Here is a 22,594-nt window from a genome sequence, read left to right on the forward strand (position 1 = left end):
ATAGAAGCAGAAACTGGAAGTAAGGTGCCTTCGGCTTTCGCTGTGTTCCCAAATGTGCACGTTTATTTGGGGTGATTTTTGCAAAAGTCTTTGCAAATGCAAAACGTGTGCAAGTTAAAGAAATTCATCCAGTCATATTATGACGTAAAGTTAGTAAAACTGTTTAATTATTGTAAAGGTGAAATGTGGTGTACATACAATAAGGCGTAAGGATATTAATTCTGATTGGTGACACACAAACATAGTAAACATAGTAGAATACAGTTTAAAGCTGCATTGATTTTTTTTTTACATGTACAGTATTAGCCAGTATAAGGCATTTCTTGAGGGGCATACGTCACATAATTTGTTGCTCCGATTAGCTGCAGAGTTGTTGTTTTTTGTTAGTTTTTTTTGTCTGTATCAGCCCTCATAATGAAATCCGTTATGTGCATCCATACCAGAATCACATGCTGATAGGAACTGAGTCTCTCTACGCCGGGCTAGAACAGTATAAATGTAAAGTAGAGGTGTCCCTCGTACTGATGAACCCACAGGAAATCATTTGACTCAGTGGAGCACTTTAGCATCTTTCAGCTTATTGTTTTGGTTCCACGGTCGGAAAGTGACTCTCAATGCTGCATTTTCACCTGAAAACACTCTAATAGATCCATCTGCTGAGCACCAAATGCCATAAATATAATGTATATGAAACCAGTGTTTTTTCTCTCTATTCAGTGAAGAAGAAAATAAAGCGAAAGGAAATGAATGCTGCGTTCCTCAAGAGATTAGACACACAACTCAAACTCAAATATGTCGATGTCAACAACTTAAGTCATTAAAACTTTAGTTTCGTTTTAGATGAATGTATGTCAGAGTTGTTTTTCCATCTAGCTCTATTTAGCATACTGAAACTTGCACTAACCTATTTTTGGATTCTACTGGTCTATATACACAGATATAGTGTATTAAATAAAAGTACATAAAAGGAATAAGCGTACAAAAATGTATGTAACTGTATTATTCAACTGTATTAACTTAAAGATCAAGCAAAAAAATATTAATATTTCCACGATGAAGAATCACACTGCAGGTAAAAATGCAAATGTTTTATATCCCATAATGATTTTATAAGCCTCCTGGCCATTTGTTTATTCAAAGAAAACTAGACAGAATTTTCCAAGGGCAGACTATTGAGTGAATGTATGATAGCGTCATTTGCATGATCATTAGGTTGTATTTCCATTAACAAATTCAGCTAAATGTCCTGTAGATTGCAGGCTGTTGAAGCCATTAGTAAGCAGGCATTTCTTCACACCCTCTGTCTCTCTCTATCACTCTTTGTCCTTGTGGGTGATTAGAATGCACCCTGGTTGTCTGTCTGCTTGCTCATTAATCACACTGCGAGAGACTGGGCCGAACTCTAAATATACAGTTTGTCCTCATCTCAGCACTCCACACAAAGTGCTATTACAGCAGAAAACCCCGCACCGGGTCATAAATGACTCATAAACAGGGCCATACGGGTTGGCGTGCACTTGTCATAGTAACCCTGCAAATGCGTAACACTGATGACCACCATTTGTGTAAACCTTTAACCCGTTAAAATTTAATTTTGGAGCACATATAGCTACCCAACTCTTTAAGTTTCATCAACTATATACATACAAGAAACTGAAATCCGATTGCAAAATGATCCTTAGTTCCAAAAAGTATGAATTATGACTAAATATTTTCTCACAAATGTGATGAATGTGGCTTGAGAGCAATGGGCAAGGTTGAGAATATGAGTCAAGAGTATTGAGTAACACACAACATAATAACAACTACTTCACAGTAGTGCTCTTCATTGTTGTAAAACTGACTTTTAACAAATGCTAAACAAGCTTCTAGAAATTAAATAGTTCCACATTTTGGGAAATTCGCTGTTTCTTTAATATGAGCAGACTATCAGCGTAGATTATGCTGTGTTCACATCAGATTTGCTGCTTTCAAATGTTATAATATCTTACTATATTATGTTAGCCAGCCCCTTTCTTCACTGTAAAAATGTGAGAACACTGCACGTAAAAAAGTGAGCTACTTAATGTAGGGAATGCAAAGGTATAACCAAAAAATTAGGCTTTTGGTAATATTCTCCTCAGACATTATAAAATTTTGAAGAAAACTCATTCATTTATCTTCTGTAACCGCTTAATCCTGTTAAGGGTCGCAGGGTCTGCTGGAGCCTATCCCAGCTGTCATCGGGCGAGAGGCGGGGGTACACCCTGGACAGGTCGCCAGTCTATCGCAGGGCCAACACAGAGAGACAGACAACCACTCACACTCACATTTGAAGAAAACTCGAAATGGCTAATTCACAATATATCGTATTCTTTTACCATCTACCTCTGCCGTTTCTGAAAATGTCAGCAAATCTGTCAGAACATTCACAACACCAAAATGGACTTCACCAAAAATTTACGAGGTTGTGAATACCACAAGAGGACGCCGTTCATGTGGACTTTTCTTGTGAGCACAGAGAACACGACCACGTCTGAAGCATGTGAGGAAGTGTGTAAAAAAGGTTAAAATTACTTATTTCTGTCTGATGCTGCTGGAAGCACAAAGACTGTATACATTAAGTAGCATAAGGTAGTACCACTTTTACGGTAGGAATTATGCTATGTTCACCACAAAATGGCTAGCTGTGACCGGCTACATTGTCATAAAGTCTCAACCGAAGTGTTGCTTAAAAGCTTGTTGATAGGTCATCAACAGGTGAAACATGCACAGTTGCCATCACTGGATTTGTAGATTCATTTCACCGGGTGTCAACGGTGCAAATGCATCATTAGAGTGGCCCACACTCTCTTGTAAACCCACAACTTGACATATTTACACTTTTGTTTTCGTCACAGTTTTAAAAAGGGTGACCCAAACCCAAGGCATTTAGAAAACTAGGCAGGATGTAGCCTGGGAGCCAACCCCGCCCATACATTTTTTGTTGGGGGAAAGTTGGTCTGGAGTTGTTCCGTTGGAAACTGATTATGCCCTGGCAAAGATCTACTAGGCCAATCAAATGGTTTGGGCGGGCTTTATGCACGTCATCTCAGTGCCATGGTGTTGAGTTTTTTACAACACAATGGCTCTGATTAGTTGAAGGACTATCCAACTTTGGGCAGAAGACAACAGGAGTTTAAGGGCCCGTCCACACGGAAACGCAAAAACACCGAAACGCAGAAGTTTTTCATCATTTTGGCCTTTCGTCCACACGTATCCTGTAAACGCATAGCCCTAAAACGCACTTTTCTGAAAACGGGTCCCAGGGTGGAGAAATTCGAAAACGCAGCTCTTGCGTTTTCATGTGGACGGCGAAAACGGGGAAAACGATGACGTCATCGCCACACTCCCGAGCAGCCTTCCACGTCCCGCAAGACGTCTCGTAACAACATCAACAACAATGGCGGACTACATGCTAGTTTTCATGCTGGAGAAGATATTGAGCCTATTAGGTTACTAGGGCAAAATATCATGCTCCTGTGCCGCCACACTGAGCAAAAAAGGCGATTTGTAAACAGCGCTCAAGATTTGTGCGCATGCTCCGCCTCTTCCTCTCCATTTTTGGTGAATTTCTGAAACCGAAACAGCGCCACTTATAGGCCTGGAATAGGAAGTAGCGTTTTCGGTCGTGCTGAAACGGATCCGTGTGGACGCGGATATTTCTTGAAACGATAATCGAAAACGGAGAGGAAAAAGATCGTTTTCGTACGTGTGGACGAGCCTAACAGGAACACTGGGAATACTCAAGGGAAACAGAGAACAGAGGGTACCATATATCCAGTACATATCCAGAACTAATTGGAAACAAGACAAGTGAACTAATAAGGGAGGAACAGATAATTACAAGGGCAGGAATTAAAACTAATTAAAAGATGCAGGGATCATTTCAAAACGCAAGTACATACAAGGAAAACCCAGAATTTTTATAATGAACTTCGCAGGAAGACAGATCTAGCTGACTTTGGACGAAGTCATGCTAGCTGTCGCCCCCATGCTAAGCTAAGCTAACCGTGCCCTGGCTGTAATCTGCTTTGGCGTGTCACAGCCTTGCGTTTCATCAGACACAAGAGCGCTCACACGCTACAAAGGGCTCAAATGGAGACGCCGGTGTTTCATGAAACAACAGCTTCTCTAATAAGAGCGGACATTGTTTTCCCTTCTTCTCCTTCTGGCGCCAATAATTTACGACAGTTCTGAAGACGAAGGAGGACATTTGTGATTCAGAAGAGAACATTAATCCGTCAACGCGCTGCCAACGCGCACCAAATAAATTGGCAATATGCCTGATGGACTTAATCACTCAAACGCCAAGTAAAATCAAGTCTATTGCACAAAGTTGAGCTTTAAAAAAAGAAACTTACCAATAATGTCCTGTGACTTCAGTGATGTGATTACAGAATCACTGTAATAAGGGCCTTTTAATCCCATTTGTCTAATTATTCTGCTTTAATGGGTTCCGTGTACATTCAAAGAGCAACCCAGGGGCAGTCACTTACCTGCAACCTAAACCCATGAGCCATCATGGCATCGTGCCTCGCAGACAGACATAATGAGGTCACTCCTCTAATGGAATCCAAACAAACCCTATTTCTTACGTGGGTTTACCAGCTGAGGATGTGGAAGCGCGTTGTCTTTGATGATGTACGCCCTTTAATAAATGTAGTAAATGAAATGTGTAACAAGGTTTGTCTCTTAGAATAACCGTCTCATGCGATCCATACTTTGATCACAGGTCTGTCTTTGAGAATCGTCCTCAAGGCTCAGGGGAAGGAACGAGGCTCGGCTCCACAGGGAAATCTTAAAGGTGCACTCCACCACCTGTACATGTCAGTGTCAATTATTATTTTGCAGTCTCTTTTGGTGTCATGGGTGTGTTTTGTCAAATCTGAGGTAACTGTTAAGTGGTTTCAGTCTGAGTTTGGCGACTTCCATCCTGCCCTACAGACTGTTTTAAATGTACTGAAAATTATCACACCAATAATACATTTTTTGGCAAACATTTTAAAACAAAAACATAATCATAGGTTTGTGGCCACAACAAATTGGCTTTGCAGTTAATTATTTTGTTTTTCTAGTGAAGACAGAGGGTTATATAAACCCCCTAATGCTGTCTGCTTGTCAATTTTTAAATACACCTACTGACAATTTATTCAGTATTTTTTTTTACTTTTTTTGTTCTTTTTATTTGTATTCACTTTTTGTCGACACACCAATCAGCCACAACATTAAAACCACTGACAGGACAAGTGAATAACATTGACCATACTGTGACAATAACTTTTAGACCTGGCATTTGTGTGGCTGTTACTTAGACATGTACCACCCACCTAGACCAGTCACCCCCACCCCATAACAATGACACTCCCAGCAGGATGCAGTCTGACACAGACACACACACAAAATCGCTTTAGGAACAACTCAAAATGACATGAAGAACAGCACAAGTTGTTGACCTGGCCTCCAAATTCACTAGATCCCAAACTGATCAAGTATCTGTGGGATGATCCACAGAGGCCCCCTCCCCTCAACCCATAGGACCCAAAAGTTTAACAACATTCTGTTTCCAGACACCACAGGACACCCTCAGAAGATCCATGTCCATTCTCTGATGAGTCACAACTGTTTTGGAGACACAAGGGAGACCTACACAATATTAGGAATGTGGTCATAATGTTATGCCTGATTGGAGTACATACACCAGTGAATTTAGGTTTTAAATTAATAATTACAAGGTGAGATTTGACATATATAGCTCCTTATTGAACTGCCTTTGCCATTTTTTGATCCACACCCAAATTAATTACGCAGCTCCGCGGACAGTTCTGATCTTCTTCCTAAACACTAAAACCTTTTTCTTTCTACAAATACAGCATGTTCTTATAAATATATTCCTCCCACGTCACACAAAATGCTGCTGTTGCCTGTTAAGTTACATCTGTTTTGTTTTCTAATATGTATCTTTTTCTTGACTTACCTGTAAAGTGCATATGCTGATTTATTACTCTGAGTCAGGATGCATTTAAATGCCTTCCTGCAGCGTGATGGAATATTATTACATAAAACAGTGTCAATCATCATGGTTGATGCATTTCATTTTCCCTCCTCGTCGTAAACAACCAGACAGAAACGGCTTTTATTTCCTCATTCTGATGGGTTGATGAGTCTGTAGGGTGAGGTTTCCTTCCAGGTAAATATCCATCTGGGGCGTGAAGCAGTATGTTTTCCTCTGACAGCTTGTTTGCTATGGAAGATGTCAGCAGCTCATCTGCGGCATATTCACTTTGGGATAGCACTTAAAATTCAACATGTGGACGTACATTTCTATAGGAGACGGTGGAGAAACATAGAGCAGAACAAGATGTACTGCGAACCTATTGTACATGCATAGTCGTCTAGCTGCTGAGCACAGAGCACACAGAGCTGCGAAGGGTTAATCCACAGAGCAAGCAATGAATCATAACCAAGAGGTCTTAGTGACTTATCGACCTTTACACACGCCATAGTAGGCGCCTGTTTTCTATCCATCCTCGCACACCATTTCAATTTGTGCCACAATAATTCTATGGATTGCGACTCTCGCATTTCACGCTTGATTTCACATTTCTCTTTGCATTTATGGAAAAGCAGTTGTGTTTGCTTGTGCACTTTACATTAATGGCTCTGGAGGCCTTTGTTTCCTGAGGCTTGGACGGCCGTAACTGTTTATAAAAACAGTTGTACACTTTTTCACAGATCATCTAGCTTCACTTCACCTTGGGGATGAATGAGATTTTACATGACATAAAGCTGAGGATTTACTGACATAACAGTATTAGACTGTCTGCTGCTGCTCTGCAAACATTATTTACAAAGGCCTTGTCATTGCGGCATGATAAATGAAAACGCTGTTGCGTCACTGTTTCTTTTCATTCTTGCTGATTCAGAACGCCATACAACAGAAGATCACCACTGTTATATACGACATATAATATGATAATATGACCACACCAGAATTTTTTATTTTTTTTGTTTACCAGAGCATGTTGTGATTTTTGTGTAGTACAGAGAGCAGAGAATCACGACTCAAAGTCGACAGAGTTTGTCATGTTGAAGAGCAGGTGACTGCGTGCCTGTCGCATCTTGATTTGAATTTTTAACCACTGCCTTCAGACAGCTTGTGGTAACAACATATGAAGTTGTGTTCAGAAAATGCTTGGTGTTCAAGCAGCAGCATTAGCCGTAAAATGAGAGAGGACCTCTACTAGGCATCTGTTTGACTAGACGTCAAAGAGGCTAATGGTTTAGGAAGCTAACAAGCTAACTTAATGTAGGAAATGTAAAGACAATATCAACCAAGCAACTCAATTATAATATATGAGCTTACTGTCCACCTCTGTTGTCTCTCAAAATGTCAGCGAACACATTCCAACTCATGAACTTTGACCTTCCGAAAATGCCCACTTACAGGTTGCTACAGCGCGCCGTTCATATTGACTTATCTTTTGAACATGATAAACACGACTCCATTTGAAGGAAGCAACTGTACAAACATGGAAAAGGAAATATAACTTACACCTTACTTAGGCTAACGTTAGCGAACATTATCCAGCTAATGTTAAAATATGCATGTGAAATTTCTGGGTGAATTTTCTAACTTTCTGACATTATTTGAAGTATCTTTGAGGCAGCTAAATTTTGGAACAAAACTTGTGGTTTACCATCTTGTAATTGCCCCTTGCGGCCACAGGGGTCACTGTTTAGTTGCAGTCACCGTCCTTTAAATAACCTATTCAATAACACACTGCATTGCCAAAAAAAAAGTCACCACCACAAAAAAAAAACAAAAAAAAAGGTCACACACTCTAATATTTCATCGGGCCGCCTTTAGCTTTGATTACAGCATGCATTCGCTGTGGCATTTTTTCGATAAGCTTCTGCAATGTCATCAGATTTATTTCCATCCAGTGTTGCATTAATTTTTCACCAAGATCTTGTATTGATGATGGGAGAGCACTGACCACTGCAAGTCTTCTCCAGCACATCCCAAAGATTCTCAATGGGGTTCAGGTCTGTCAGTAGGCACTAGACATGATGGGTGCATCACTTCATCTGCCTCTCTTCTTACCCTGATGCCCCCATCACTCTGGAACAGGGTAAATCTGGACTCATCAGACCACATTACCTTCTTCCATTGCTCCAGAGTCCAATCTTTATGCTCCCTAGCAAATTGAAGCCTTTTTTTCTGGCTAGCGGTTTTCCGCTGTTCTACTGTTGTTTTTCTTCAGTTTGATTTCACCACACATTTAAGTGATCACAATCAATCAGGATTTTATTCCGACCACATTTCTTGCTCGAAAACGATGGTTCCCCACTATCCTTCCAGTTTTTAAAAATGCGTTGGACAGTTCTTAACCCAATTTCAGTCGTTTCTACAATCTCCTTAGATGTTTTCTCTGCTTGATGCATGCCAATGATTTGACTCTTCTCAAACAGACAAACATCTTTTCCACGACCACAGGATGTGTCTTTCAACATGATGGTTTAAGAAATGAGAAGCTACTCATTGCATCAGTTGGGGTTAAATAACTTGTTGCCAGCTGAAAGATAATCACCCATGCAGTAATTATCCAATAGGAGGCTCGTACCTATTTGCTTAGTTAAATCCAGGTGGTGACTTTTTTTTTTGGCCAGGCAGTGTAAATGGAGCAATGTGAGTTTGACATCCACAGTAACTTAGGTGAATAAACTTAGTTTGTCTAAACTTGATTTTTATGAAAAATAAATACATAAATAGATAAGAAATTTCTCTGGTCTCTTGCTGTTTAACGATGCTGTTAAAGCTTTGTTCAGCCACACTTTTTCAATTTAAGCCCTCCGCCTTTTGTTTGTTACTGTCATGCGCCCTTCTAGAAAGCATCTGGGGTCAAGATGGCTGGTGCAGAGCCAGGATTCGCTTTTATAATCACTTCCTGGAGCCTGACCTTATGTGTCAAAGGTAGGGTGTGAAGTGAAGTTGAGGATGACATTTATGGGTCATATTTGCTGTAAATAATTGGAGAGTCCTTTGTCGTCATTGTTTGAGTTAATGGGGATGTCAGGGAGAGGGTGAGACCGTATCGCACAGTGGAAGAGGAAAAAAAAAAAACACACATCAATGAATAATACATTCTGTGTGCAATTTGTGTAGCTGATCCTCCTCCTCAAAAAGGCCTAGAAAGACGGAGAAGACGTGGAGATCATGACCTTTTGTTGGTGGTTGCACTAACCGGTGGTCATTTCAGCCACCATGTGTGACAATAGCACAATAAAGGTCACCGCAGCGTGACCTTTGGGAAGTGTCACCTTGTTGAGGAACACACAGACCTGATACACAGCAGCAGCAGCATGGGAAAGCTGCCCTTTTACACTCCATCGTGATTGATCGACTCTGATGCCTCCTCTTTCTGAGAATATTAAGTAAATCCCGTCTCTCTATCTATTTCACAGCTAATGCAGCGTCTTTTAAAAGAGACCGCTCATTAGAAGAGATAAGCACCCTGTAATGTAGTAATGGTTGGTGTAAGCTTAAATAATATGCATCAGGCGTAATTACTGACACCGGGAAAGTTTTGCTGTGCATGCACGTGGAAGACTGCGCAGCCACTGTTTCACTACTCGACTACTTTTTCACATTTTAATTAAAAACTACTTTGAACACAGCCCCAAGAGGAAATCACTCAGAAGGAAAACACACGAAAAAATGTAAATAAAACATTATCTATAAATGTCATGCACTGACTCATTTTCTGTCTTTGCATACACGCAGAAAAAAAGGGAAACAAGGCTTGACCAGTGGCCATTAAACAGACATTAGATCGGCCGACTCACCTCTTCAAACAGCAGCGAGGCCTCACTCAAGGCACGGCGATGCACTCCGGGGTCACATTACGGTTCAGTTACTGCAAAATCCTACAAGGATGGCGCAAAGTCAGCACATTAATTCCTCAATAAATTATTTTTCTTCCTCATTCGACTGTCAACAGTCAGCGCACTGTTTGTCTCCTCATCCTGTCCTCGGGCCACCTTGGAACAGTAACGAGTTAACAAGCTCAAGTCTAATAGCCAAATATGATAAGGTTGGGGATCACAATGAAATTGGCCGTGTTCCATTTTCAGCAGAAGCCAGCAGCTAAAGGAGTTAAGGGAAGGCTTCAAACCTCTGCCAGTTTTAGAGAGTCAGTGCTCAATGCTTTCGAGCCGTTGGAGTAAGAATGAATTCATTTTGTCAGCTCTACTTGTCAGACATCACTGTTAATGGGCACGTCTACATATTTATGGGCTTCGGTTCAAGGATGAAAGGTACTGGCTATGATTTTCAGTTGTGTAAGGTGCATGAAATCCTGTCGATGCACAGAGAGGGTTCTGATTTCCAGCTTCGGTTCTGGTCCTTTAGCGCCACACTGTGCCTCAAAGTGGTCACGACAACAGACAGAAGGAATGCATGGACTAAACTGCAAAGACCTGCCACGTGTGCAGAGTTAAGCATGTTTGGCATTTTGCTGATCCTCTTGTTTTTCAGGGGCTTAAGGTTATTGTGAGAGAATGAATCTAAGCAATTTAAGGCTTTTAAAGTGCAGTAATAGAAATGTGATTATGAGTGACAAACAACTGCGAGAACCAGGACTTGGTTTCAAAGCATGTCTATGGCTTTTTGTTCCCTTCCTTTTTGTCAATATTCCTGTCAGCATGGTTCTTGTTTGCCCTTCTTGTGTGCCAACTAAAACAATATTAATCCAATCTGCATGTTATTTTAATCCTGTTTGACATTTTCTAAGTAGGTTTGTCTTTCAAAGATGGAGAAATAAAACACTGGAGTGCCACAAAAAAAAAAAAAAAAAGCGTTGAGCTTATTCCTATTTCAGGTGTATTCCAGGTTTCACACCTTTTTTCAAGCAAGTTAATCCCCTGAGCCACTTCTACAATTTTATTATACTGTATACAGATTTGCAACAAAAGTTTCTTTTCAACGCATTGGTGAGGTTGAACGTCACACTGAATTTGGTACATTTTTGGTAAATTGGGGTAAAATATTTCCACATTGTTGGAATGGTTAGCATCATATGACTTTAATAAGAGTTTGACATGTTTGGAAATTTGCTTTTATGCCAAGAGTTATACGAGAAGTCTCATGTTTATGGGCTAAATATTAAGCTAGCTGCAGTGAGCACAGACAGCTTTGCAGAAATAAGTCGAAATCGGGAAACAGCTGGCTTGTTAATAAATATGTGAGTGATTTGTGAGAAATTTGTGGGTGTTAAGTTGGATTTTGTAACTTTTGGGCTGTTTCTCTTTGTTTTCAATGTTTATGATAGCCTAAGCTAAGCTTAGAAGCTAACCAGCTGCCGTTAGTAGCTGCACATTTAGCATTTAGACATGAGCTCTGCAAAGGCAGGGGAATATATTTTGGTAAAATGTGCAAATATTTTCATACTGGTGCTATAGTCAACTCCAAGAAACACGTACAGCCACTTTAAATATTCTGTGTAGTAAACATATAGCTCTAATAAAACAAGCAGTTGACACCACTGCAAGCAGGTGCAACGGTGGGCAACTAGCCATGCTTAGCCTAGCATAAAAACTAGAAAAAGAGAAATAGCTAGCTTGGCTTTGTCAAGAGTTTTTTTATTTAGGAATATAACATGAATCTGTGATTTTTTTTTTTTTGGATTTGTTTGGATAAAGTGATATTAAGTGATTTTGAAGTGTATTCTGTAACAGTTTCTTTCTTATTTTAAAATATTTATGATAGCCTAAGCTAAGCGAACAATTTGCAGGTGCTAGCTTAGCATACAAACATGGCAAACATTATTTGTTTAAGTGGGTTTCAAAGACATAGCTATATCATTTTCTGATGGAAAGTAATTTGAGCAGACAGTTAGCTCACCTGTGCAGGTTCTTTGTTTTCATATGGTTGAAATTAGAAAAGCCTCTGATGTGTTGAATGTCTGGATCTTGTTTTTCACAAATAATAATGTCCAGTATCTCCCGTGGACCACTAAGTGCACGTGTGTCAGCAAAGTTCAGGGAAAACTGTGGAGTTATTCACTTATACTGGAGTCAAAGTTAATGAGGCCGAGGGTCACATCTGCTTTTTTACTAATTGCAAAGTGATTGAAAAGCTTCATATTGGCCTAACTGAATCTAAATGGAAAGCCATTGTTTACTATGCCATTCATGCTCCCATCTTCTCTTTAAGATGTACTCTTTTCAATCACTCAGTAAAAATATGATGTTGCCAGCCTCGCTACATTTCAGCAATCCATCATCCACGCTGTATTAATCACAGACGAGCTGTCGTCCACGTACTGAATTAGCTCTGCAGAACGCAACCCTTCTGAGATAATCGCTTTTTCATCACCAGCAATGTGACATGTGACAAATTCAGATGTGGATATGACGGGTAAAATAAAGGGGAGATGTGTTCGGTTGTACGTAGAATATTCAACACATGCTGCCTCTACAGTTTTTAGTGGTTGGTAATTTATTGTGACGTTTATTAAGCAACTCTTAATGTCTACTTTAACGCCAGTAGTAGAACAAGTCCTTGCACACTGAATAGCTGTGACACTACTTGGCTGTATCCTGTAACAAGGCGGCGGCATCCTTTCATTTGGTGGCAAGGAAACGATTTTAAAAGAGCCGATTTCATCTGAGAGCAACACCTTATTTGAGAAAGGTGAAAATGACAGAGAGGCCTGGTGACATCCAGAAAGCGTCTTATCAAAGCTGGCATTAGGAGGGAGCATTCAGGAGGACTGGTGTGTGATCTCAGAGGAAGTGTTTTCCATTAGGGTTTCAAAAGCATGAGTTTACAGCTTGAAGATTGAATCCAGTGGGAGCTGTCACCTGGAGCAACATTCTTTCTTCCCGACAGTCACAGTGCTCTGTATCTGTATCTTGAGGTCGCACGTTATGTCGCCTGAAACTTGATGCGTGCTGCTATCTCCGTAGCCACGTCTCCGTTGACAAAGAGCCTCCCACACTTCACAACTAAGTGCAACATGTACTTCTAAATATGTCAATTTGCATTATACCAAGTTGCTCAATGAGCCTATCATCCTGGATTTAACGCCAGTGAAAATGATAGTGGTCTGCAATGGACTGTTGGATTTAAGTGAAGGTGGCAAGTGAGTACATTTTCCTACAGTTGCAGTGGTGAATGTCAATCTGCATCCCAGAAACCGTTTTCATCTGTTGGAATGAGCATAATGCAGGTAAGAGACTGTGGTGACACTGACATGACACTGCCATCCAGTGGTTATCTGTGAAGTCACATCCTTTACTTCAAGCTTCAACAAAATGCTGCGGCGTAATTAAACAGACAGTAACACACTGTTGGCATTTCTTTAATAAACTTTTGCCAAAGGAGGAGGAAAGGGACAAATCATTTTAGTACAAAAAAAGAAGACATTGTATCCTTTTCTGGTTATGTTTGTTTTGCTGATAATTTTACAACACCTATAGGCAAAAAAGGCATGTGGAATTCAAATTGTAGACAGCCTTCCTCCGTGAAGTCGAAGTCGCTGCATTCGACCAAGTGCTACCAGTTCATATCATCAAATAGCTCCCTGTGCTGATGTTTGATCCATCAAATGATGGCTCATTAGATTGGGCCATTAAAAAAAACAAACAAAAAAAACAAGAGGACACCACATTACTGGTCATATTCCTAACTGTGCAGATATAGCACATCATCCTTTCCTTTCATAGCTAAAATAGTTTCCGCCTACTTCGGTCAGTAGTGCAAAACATTAATACTAGTCTGCCTTAGAGCAATTACAGAAAGGCGAAGGTAGAGATTAAAATTTACCTGGCCTGATAAATGTACACTCAAAAAAGGTAAAGGTTTAATTTAAAAGACAGCAGAATAGATTACAAAAAAATATGAAAATGGTATGAGCAAGAAAAGCTCCTCCGGTGTTATTCAACGGTCCTCCTGCAGCGTACTCCACATTCCAGACTGAGGAGGAATACAATGCCTTACACAGATTTTAAGTTATTACAAAGTGAATGTGAATCTCCAGATCCTTCTAGTTTGGCCTGAGAGGCTTCAGGCTCAAAATAAGAGTCCTCTAGCCTGTTGTCCGTTGTCACATTTCATGTTTCCAGTCTTTCAGAAAGGCAGCCCTCGTCCTCTGATTGTTGTTGTCGAGTTCACGTGTGGAACAAAGCCAAGTGGTAGTGGTGGAGCCCCGACTTGGGAAGGGGAGCCCCAGGGTTGTCCTGGAGCCGGGTGGGGTGGGTGAGGAGCAACACCATCTTTTCGAGCCAGGGCGTGGTTGTACAGGTGGATAGCACTGGGGTTGGGCTGTCCCTCCACAGGTAAAGGGCTGTGATTGTACTCAAAACGGTGGTCCTTGTCTCCAGCAAACACCATGCTGCTGGGTCCGGTAGCTCCTGCGCCTGGAGGGAAAGGGTCTGAGCGGGCTGGCGCTAGAACTCCGGCAGCAGACGATGAGCTGGAGGCCTGTCCAGGCCCGCTGAACACTTCTCTCATAGAGTGAGGTGGCAGGCCTCCACCTAACATGTGACCCATGTAGCTGTCCCCAAACCCTGCAGGAGTAAAAGGTGGAGGGGGTGGATGGCTGTACTCCGCCCCATATCCAGAAGCTTCTGCGGTAGCCAGGGGTGGGTAGTCTGGCTCTGGGGGTCTCCCTCCATCACCTCCACCTGCAGATGCAATAGGGGGAGCGTGGCCCGTCTTGGGCTCGGGTGGTGGTTGACGATAGTCTAAGTCAGCATGTGGAGGAGGCTCTGGAGGCTCAGGAGGTCTCTGGTCTGGGGGCAGGATGGACACTCCACCTACCTCAGACACTAAAAAACAAAAAATAAAAAAAACATTGTTATGTACATACTGTAGATGCAACAAATTGTTAATTATCAAACTGAAAAATTGTCCATTTTTTATTAATTTTCATTGTGCATTTCCAGCCTATTGAGCTTGTTTATTATACAGCTGTAACACAAATTTGCCCACAAGGGATCAACCTGTTGAGACTACTAGAAGTACAAAGAAATACTTTGCTAAGATGAAGGCTCACCTGGAGAGACTGGGCTGGGCTCTGGAGGCTGTTTAACCTCTGGAGGTAGACACGGTGCAGCTGTCCCAGTAGGGTTTGTGCTCTCTGCCCCTTCTCCGCTGTCACTTGGTTCCGGCCTCTGAGCCTGTTGAGCCTGGAGGAGCTGAGCTAGCAGCATGGTCATAGCTGTCTGTGTGGAAACTGCAGCCTCACCCTCTGGAATACTAGACGGTGCAGACATAGGGGGTGAAGGAGGCTTGGGCATCGGAGGTGTGCGGGGTACTCCTGCCGGGGCGGCAGGCTGGGGAGGCTTGGCAGGTGCGGGTGCAGGTTGAGGAGGAGGAGGAGGAGGAGGCTCAGCTGGCTCAGTGGGAGCTAAGGCTTTAGAGAGCTGCTGTAAAGTCTCCTGGTTGACCTTTGTGCTCATGGACTGGACAAACTGGGCTGTGTTGGCTGTACTCTTGGGCTGACCAAAGAAGTTGAGGAGGACCGCCAGCTGCTCCTGGGTGAACTGTGAGTTCGGACCTTTTGGATCTGCAAGAAGACAGAAAATTAACCTGAGCATGAAGGTATTTAAGTTGTTCTGATGCCAGTTAAAAAAGTATAACAGTTCTATCCTTTGATTCATCCTTAGATCAAGGAACAACACTGTCCAGATGTGAAGAATACTACATAATTAAACAGTATTACAGAAAGGAGAGGACTACATGAGCTAAACTGAGCTTGGTTTAGTGTGCTGGCTATACCCATGTCTGTTAAAGACAAAAGAAAGGGATTAAAGCGTGTAGCTGAATGAATGAGCTGGATTAAACAGGTGTTCAAATCCATTACTCTAACACCACATAATATGAAAATATAATATGATATATACATATTAAAACTGACTATGTAGTTCATTTGGATTAACTAAATCCTACTCGAATCATTTTGTTTGCAGAACACCTTTCATTGAGATGAGTGCTACTCAAACTTCCTGCTGACTTAACGAGCTAAAAATGAGACGGCAGAAACGCAAGCAGTAGTCAAACTCACCGAGCAGCGCAGAAGTGGCTGCATTCGGGGCTTTGATGCCTCCCGGGGCAGAGAAGCCCTGCGGGGTGTTACTGCGGCTGTCGTCAAGGCCCAGCTCTTTGCGGGGAGCCTTCGGGGCTGCCAGTTCTTCCGGCATCTGCTTCTGTCGACGGCGTTTCTTACTCCACAGCTCATGACAGTCCTGCCACAGCGGAAGACTGGAGAGAAGGATACGGTAAGCAGAAGAATAAAATAAAAAATCTGATAAGAGTGTTTGCGAGCAACAGGATGAAAGTGAACCAAAACATACTCCGGTGGAGGCATCTTGTCTGGATCCACGTCCTTGAGAAACTCGCTGCCCAGTGCTTGTTCGGCCGTGCAGCGTTTGCTGGGGTCCAGGTTTAGCATGTGGTCAAACAGGTCGAGGGCGGATGGAGGGATGCTGAACAACAGAAGCAAAGGGTCACAATAAAGCTCAATTCTGGATGGTTCAGTTCCATAAATACACAATCAGACATCACGACCTGTGACTTACAAAACATATTCCTCTCGTAACCGTCTGCGGTACTGCTTCTTTGGTTTCATGGTGTTGAAGAAGGGAAGCTTTATCACATCTGGCCAGACGGCAGGACAGGGGCTGCCGCATGTTCGGCTAAAAGACAGAAACGCATTTGCTGAGTGCAGTAAGGTGTGGACATAATAGGCAGTAGAAAGGTGTATTACATTTGCCTCCACTAGCTCATGTTCTTTTCCATCTATTTTAACAGATATGGGTGGTGGAAAGTGTGGAAAGTAAATGGGCAAACAAGGAAAACGATACACTTGTGTTTCTTCAGATTTCATAGCTCGCAGCAAAAAAATAAAAATAAAAAGAACTGGACAAGCTTATTGGGTTTCCAGCTACAGAGGCAGCTGATCTCCCCTGAAATAACCTTTCCTCTAACAATGGCCAAAAAAGGGAAGCCTTTTAATCAAAGCTACATGGCTATATGGTCATGTTAGACTAACAATGGTTAAACTAGAGCAGGCTTTGCTCCGAGATTTCAACAGCCACGTTCAAGACTTTAGCCTACACTCACCTAATGAGTTCTAACTGGGCAAGCTCCTGGTTGGCTTGAAAGATGGGTTTCTTTGTGAACAGTTCTCCAAGAATGCATCTGTGAAAGACAAAAGATGTGTGAATATGCTAATAATTGATCTAAAAGTTCATTTAAAAACAACAGAGATGTTGCTCTTACCCGCAGCTCCACACATCAATGGCAGGCGTGTACCTCTCTTCTCCCAGGAGCAACTCTGGGGGGCGGTACCACAGCGTGATCACTTTATTGGTGTATGGTCGACTAAAAATGAAAAAGACGACATCTGCTTGTTAGCACCATTACTTCACACAAAAGTATCTGCATAAGATTGTTTCATAGAGCAAATGAAACACATCTGCCACGAACATAGGCTCACCTCTCTTCAGAGTTATACAGCCGAGCAAGACCAAAGTCTGCCAGCTTTATTTGACCTCTGATTAGGAGGAAAGAACAACACAGATTAAAGCCAGTTGAGAGCACGTCCTCGACGATGTAATAAAACATAACATTAAAAAAATAATAATAAAGCAGACCCACTTGTTATTGAGCAGAATATTGGAGCACTTGATGTCTCTGTGCAGAAAGTTCTTTTTGTGGCAGTAATCGAGGCCCTCCAGCAGCTGTCGCATGAAAGACTTGATGTGGCTTTCGTTGAAGTGGACCAGGCCGGACTCAAGCAAACCCATCAGGTCATGGTCCATGTATTCGAAAACGAGATAAAAAGCACCTGAGAAAGAAGGTGAAAAAAAATAATTTAGAGAGGGATATAATCAAAGAAAATGTAATAAATATGTGAATAAATATGTAGAGTACCTTTATCGTTCTTGAAGTCCAGAGCGTCCTCCTTGTCTGTGACAATCTCCTTCATGTTTATGATGCTTTTGTGGTTGAGCTGTCGCAAAATTTTAATCTCTCTGATGGCCGTGATTGGGAAGCCCTCCTTTTCATTGTCCAGTCGAACCTTCTTCAAAGCCACCATCTCAGCTAAGACAAAAGAAAGAACTGAATCAAGACTGGATCCTAAACTGATCACTCCCTGAACAGATTCTTAGAAATGAAAATATCAGTATCATCAACCATTTCACATTTAAAAAACATAAAAAACAGATCCATGTTGCCAATGGTGCATATACATGCACATCTTTAAAAAATACATACCAGTGTCTTTGTCTTTTGCTTTGTACACCTGACCATAGGTACCTTCCCCTGTGATACCAATGATCTCAAACTTGTCCACACAACGTTTTCCCCAGTCTATCTCAGTCTCTTTAATCTCACCGTATCTTGGGCCGCAAATTCTGGGAATTACAAGAAAAAGTATTAAAAAGGAAGGATCAGCAGGAAATGGTACATTAGTGGGGGAAAAAAAGCCCTGTGACATACTTAGGTCTTCTGCGAAGAGCTTGGGACTTTTTGTCCTCAGGTGAACTGTGCGGGGACGATGTGCCACCAGGAAGCTCGGGAGGCAAAGGCAAGTCTGTCAGGAGCGGACGAGCCTTTCTCTCGCACTTCTTCTTCCCTGAGAGTGAGCTGTCCTTCAAGCTGCGAAAAAAAAAAAAAGGGAAAGGAACTTGAGCAAATCTGAATAATCAAATAAAGAGAACGACCACAGGAGATAATGGTGCATGTAGCACATACACACATACCTTTCTCCTTTGTCCATGTGCTCAAGAACAGTTTGGGGCAATGGTAGCGATGACAGAGCAGAGATGATTGAACCAGTGGAACGTTCCTTGTCCTTGCCCTGTCCAGTTGCTGGTGCTTTCCTCTTGTCCCGATGGACAGAGTCATCCTTTCCCTTTCCATCTCTGTCCCTGCTGGTCTGGTGCTCTGTGGTCCTCTTGGACGACCTGTCAGAGGGGGACTGAGGCTGGGTGGAAGTGGGAGTTCTGGGACCTTTCTCTGGTTGAGGTGGAGAGGGAGGACGGCCCTTCCTGGATGTGTGATTGGACTTCGGGCTGGGCTGAGGGGCAGATGAAGGACCCTTGGTTGGAGTCGAGGTGTTGCTGGAGTTCTTCGCCTTGGCTGCTGCTTCTGCCGCTTTAGCCTTTTTCTGCTTACTGAGCTCAGCAGCGAGACTGGTTTTGAAGGTGAGGGTGCTCGGCGAAAGACTCGAGGGGCGACTCCGTGAACGGGAGTGGCGATGACGACTGCGAGAACGCGAATGCCTTGAAGTTGAATACGGACTTCGGCTGCGTGACCTAGCGGATCGCCTGAAAGGGAAATGACAAGAACATCTTGTTAGACTCTGCCGCTTCAAACTATATTTATACATAGGTATACCTCTCTACAGGATGTGCCATATATGATTTTCGTGTAACACATACCGCCATATACATATAGAAAACAATGACTACAAATGTCATAACTTTGTCTTCGTTTCCATTGCATAAATTTTGCAAATTTTAGAAAGTTTCAACCATTTTTTCAGGGAATACAAATGTTTTATTGAGAAATTAAATTCTTAGATAATCCTGTCCGTCAAATATGAAGCATCTCTGGCTTATTAGGGAAAATCTCTTAAATTCACTCTTCCAGTTCTAATTAAACACATACCATCCTACGAGCTTCAGTCTAAGAACTCACCTGACATCGGTACTGGGGCTCAGGGACTTCCTGTAAGGACTTCGTGATCTCCTGCGGTTTCCGTAAGGACTTGAGCCAAACTCTCCTTGTTCATAAGGGCTGTGTCGACCATAGCTTGGTGACCTGCGCCAATTAACTGGACTCGCGGGGGATCTCTTCCTTTTGTTGCTCGAGTATGAACTGGGTGACTTTGGCACATTATATGCCCCGTACGCGTCTGTATCCCGACTGTAATATGTGGAACTGGGAGAAAGTTTTTTGCTCCCGTAAGTTGGACTTCTTCTAGATATCAGCTGGTTATAACCACCAGGAGACTGGTAGCTATATGAATATGATGTCCCATAGGGACTTTCTGATTTCAAACCAGGACTTCTCCTGTATACCCTGAGGTCGTCGCGGTCATCTCTGTAAGATTGTGGAGCATCTCTGTATGCAGACGGAGGCTCTTTATCAGATCTAGTTTTACTCCTGTGCCTTTTTGAATCCCTTTTATCTGCCGTTTGCAAGGACTGGGATGTAGATGTCCTTTTGCCATTTCTGTCACCGCTCCTTGTAGTGTCTCTGTGATTTTTAGATACACTCACGCTCCCTCCACTCCTGGCTTTTGAGGAGTCTCTGTCACGGCTCTGTCGCTCCTTTTTCCTGGCCTGCTCCTTCTCTTGCTTGCTCCTCTCAGATGGTCCTCTTGTTTGTTCGTCCTTGCTGAGACTCACTGGCTCCCGGTCTCTCTGGTGACTTCTGTCTGGGGATGCTGGTCCATTGTAGTCACCAAAGTCAACATCGCTGAGTCGCTCCACGGAGAGGCTGTCAGCATGGGGGTCAAGTTTAGGAGAGGGGCTCCCAGAAAAGCGCTCAGACTGGGAGCTCACGTCATCATACTCCACCAATGTCCGAAGTTCAACCTCCTTTTCAAAAGCGCCTTTTCGGCCATTATCGGGGTCTTCTACTGAATCACAATGCCACAAGTCTCTTTCCTTGGGTTGCCTGCGTTTCTTCCTCCTAGAAGCCGACGACCGTCTCTTCTCACGGTGTCTCTCTCGCTGAGCGGCACCGCTCCCAGGTTTACTACGCCTGTCCTGCCTGTTAGCATTTCTCTGTGCAGCGGGGCTCCGTCCCCGACCCTCGCGGAGCACCTCTGAATTAGGCATTTATCTACCAAATAAGCCCTCTAACGTTGAAAATAACAATATATTGTGTATATTACCTAAGTTGTGTTCCTTGCTGTGTTGTGGAACAAAACATTGGGCTAGCCGTGTAACAGACAAGTTAGCTAACGTAACTGCAAATTCACAATTAAGACAGCCAGGCAGCCAGCTAGCTAGCTACAGCTTAACATTAGCATTACAAAGCTAGCACGATTCAGATAAAGTGAGTTGCTCCAGACGGTAATTCAAGTGACACTTGGTGCCAACAGATTTCTATCGCACAAAATTCACAATATAGTGCGTACTTATAGAGCCAGTCGATACTCAACCATTGTATTCCAGGACGGACATCTCCCAGATTTGCTAGCTAATGCTAGTTGGGTTAGCCAGCTAGTCTCAACTAGCTAACTGTGTCCAGCTAGACGGTCGCATTCCATTTATTGGTCAAAGCACAGGCCCGAAGCTCCTCCAAATTTAAAATCCAATTTTTCTAAAACGTAGAAGTCCGTGCAAGCAAGGCAATCCATCCACCCGATAGTGTTAAAGTGAGAGTAAAAATAAACTCCGTCTCCCTCTCACAAACTTCTTTTCGCCTTCCATCACACTCCAGTGTGCAACAAGGAAGTGATTAGCACGCGAGTTGGCCGGATAGTCGCTAGCTAGCCGCTAGCAACTTAGCCAGCTAGCTTTCTTTTCTCCTTGCGTGGAGTTCACGGCAACTCAGTCAATATGCACGAAAACAATGCCATTCAAAAACACGTCTGCTTTCACTCATCCCGCCGGACAGTTGCTCCGTGTAACAGCAGCATCACCCAAAAGTGGCAAACGTCTTTTCAAGTAAAATGGCTGAAGAATTCCTTGAATTTCTTTTAAAAATACAATAACTTTGTTCGCAATGAGGCTAACGGTACAGCTCGCCTGGGCCCAGACACCTTTCAAACTACAGGCCTTGTGCGTCGGTGTGAACCAATGGTGCCCGTATGCGTAATCCAGATCAGCGGCTGCGTCACCACGAAGGGAAACCCCTACCTTCACAATATAACACAGTGATAATAGAAAAAATAAAGACAAACAACATTAAGAAAGATTTACAAAAGGTGGTGTCTCATTTTCCACTCAACACCTACACGGCACATAAGGATCATTTGTTTTTCCACGGATTAGTTTAGCAAATATTTAAATGATCTTTCTTGAGAATTATACCACGTGCACACATTTTAATATATGGGATGCATGAAATATAACATAAATGAACGCATGTAACACAAACAGTGAGCACAAGAATGAAGGACGGAATAAGAGGAGATATTTCCATTTTAGTTAGTTTACTGTGCCTTATAACACTTTTGTGATATCAAATATCAGTTTTTAGTTTTCAAAACCTGTAACAAATTCAGAAAATATAGTGATACCCATTAACCATAACATTATGACCACTGACAGGTGAAATAACCCTGATTATCTAGTTATTGTAGTACCTGGGGTGGATGGGATATGTGGACAAATGGATGAATCTGAAGTAAGTATATCTATCTATCTATCTATCTATCTATCTATCTATCTGTTGTGGTGCCAGATGCCAAGGCACACAATCAGAGGTCTGGAGGAGTCCATGGCTCCATGGATCAGGGCTGTTTTAGTGACAAAATTGGGACCTAAACTATGTCAGGCAGGTCATAATTTTATAGCTCATCTAAATACTTCAGATAAGATA

The 22,594-nt window shown here is 42.4% G+C and overlaps 1 protein-coding gene across 2 annotated transcripts; it reads right to left on the reverse strand.

Annotated features, from left to right (window-relative positions):
• Positions 1 to 13,369: 13,369 nt before the first annotated feature.
• Positions 13,370 to 22,286, reverse strand: cdk13 (cyclin dependent kinase 13). 2 transcript variants are annotated; one of them, XM_084566364.1, is made up of 14 exons: positions 19,736 to 22,285; positions 18,796 to 19,362; positions 18,533 to 18,691; positions 18,308 to 18,447; positions 17,963 to 18,133; positions 17,687 to 17,876; positions 17,526 to 17,582; positions 17,309 to 17,410; positions 17,150 to 17,227; positions 16,606 to 16,722; positions 16,381 to 16,512; positions 16,092 to 16,288; positions 15,081 to 15,593; positions 13,370 to 14,853 (listed from the first exon to the last, which is right to left on the reverse strand). In XM_084566364.1, the coding sequence occupies exons 1-14, from the start codon at positions 20,881 to 20,883 to the stop codon at positions 14,153 to 14,155; spliced, it is 4,272 nt and encodes a 1,423-aa protein (XP_084422490.1). In that variant the 5' UTR covers positions 20,884 to 22,285; the 3' UTR covers positions 13,370 to 14,152. The 2 variants fall into 2 exon arrangements, with proteins under 2 accessions (XP_084422490.1, XP_084422491.1); XM_084566365.1 differs by lacking the exon at positions 17,526 to 17,582 and having other exon boundaries at positions 19,736 to 22,286.
• Positions 22,287 to 22,594: the final 308 nt, after the last annotated feature.

This window comes from Chelon labrosus (assembly GCF_963514085.1).
Source record: "Chelon labrosus genome assembly, chromosome: 18".
NCBI classification, from domain to species: Eukaryota; Metazoa; Chordata; class Actinopteri; order Mugiliformes; family Mugilidae; genus Chelon; species Chelon labrosus.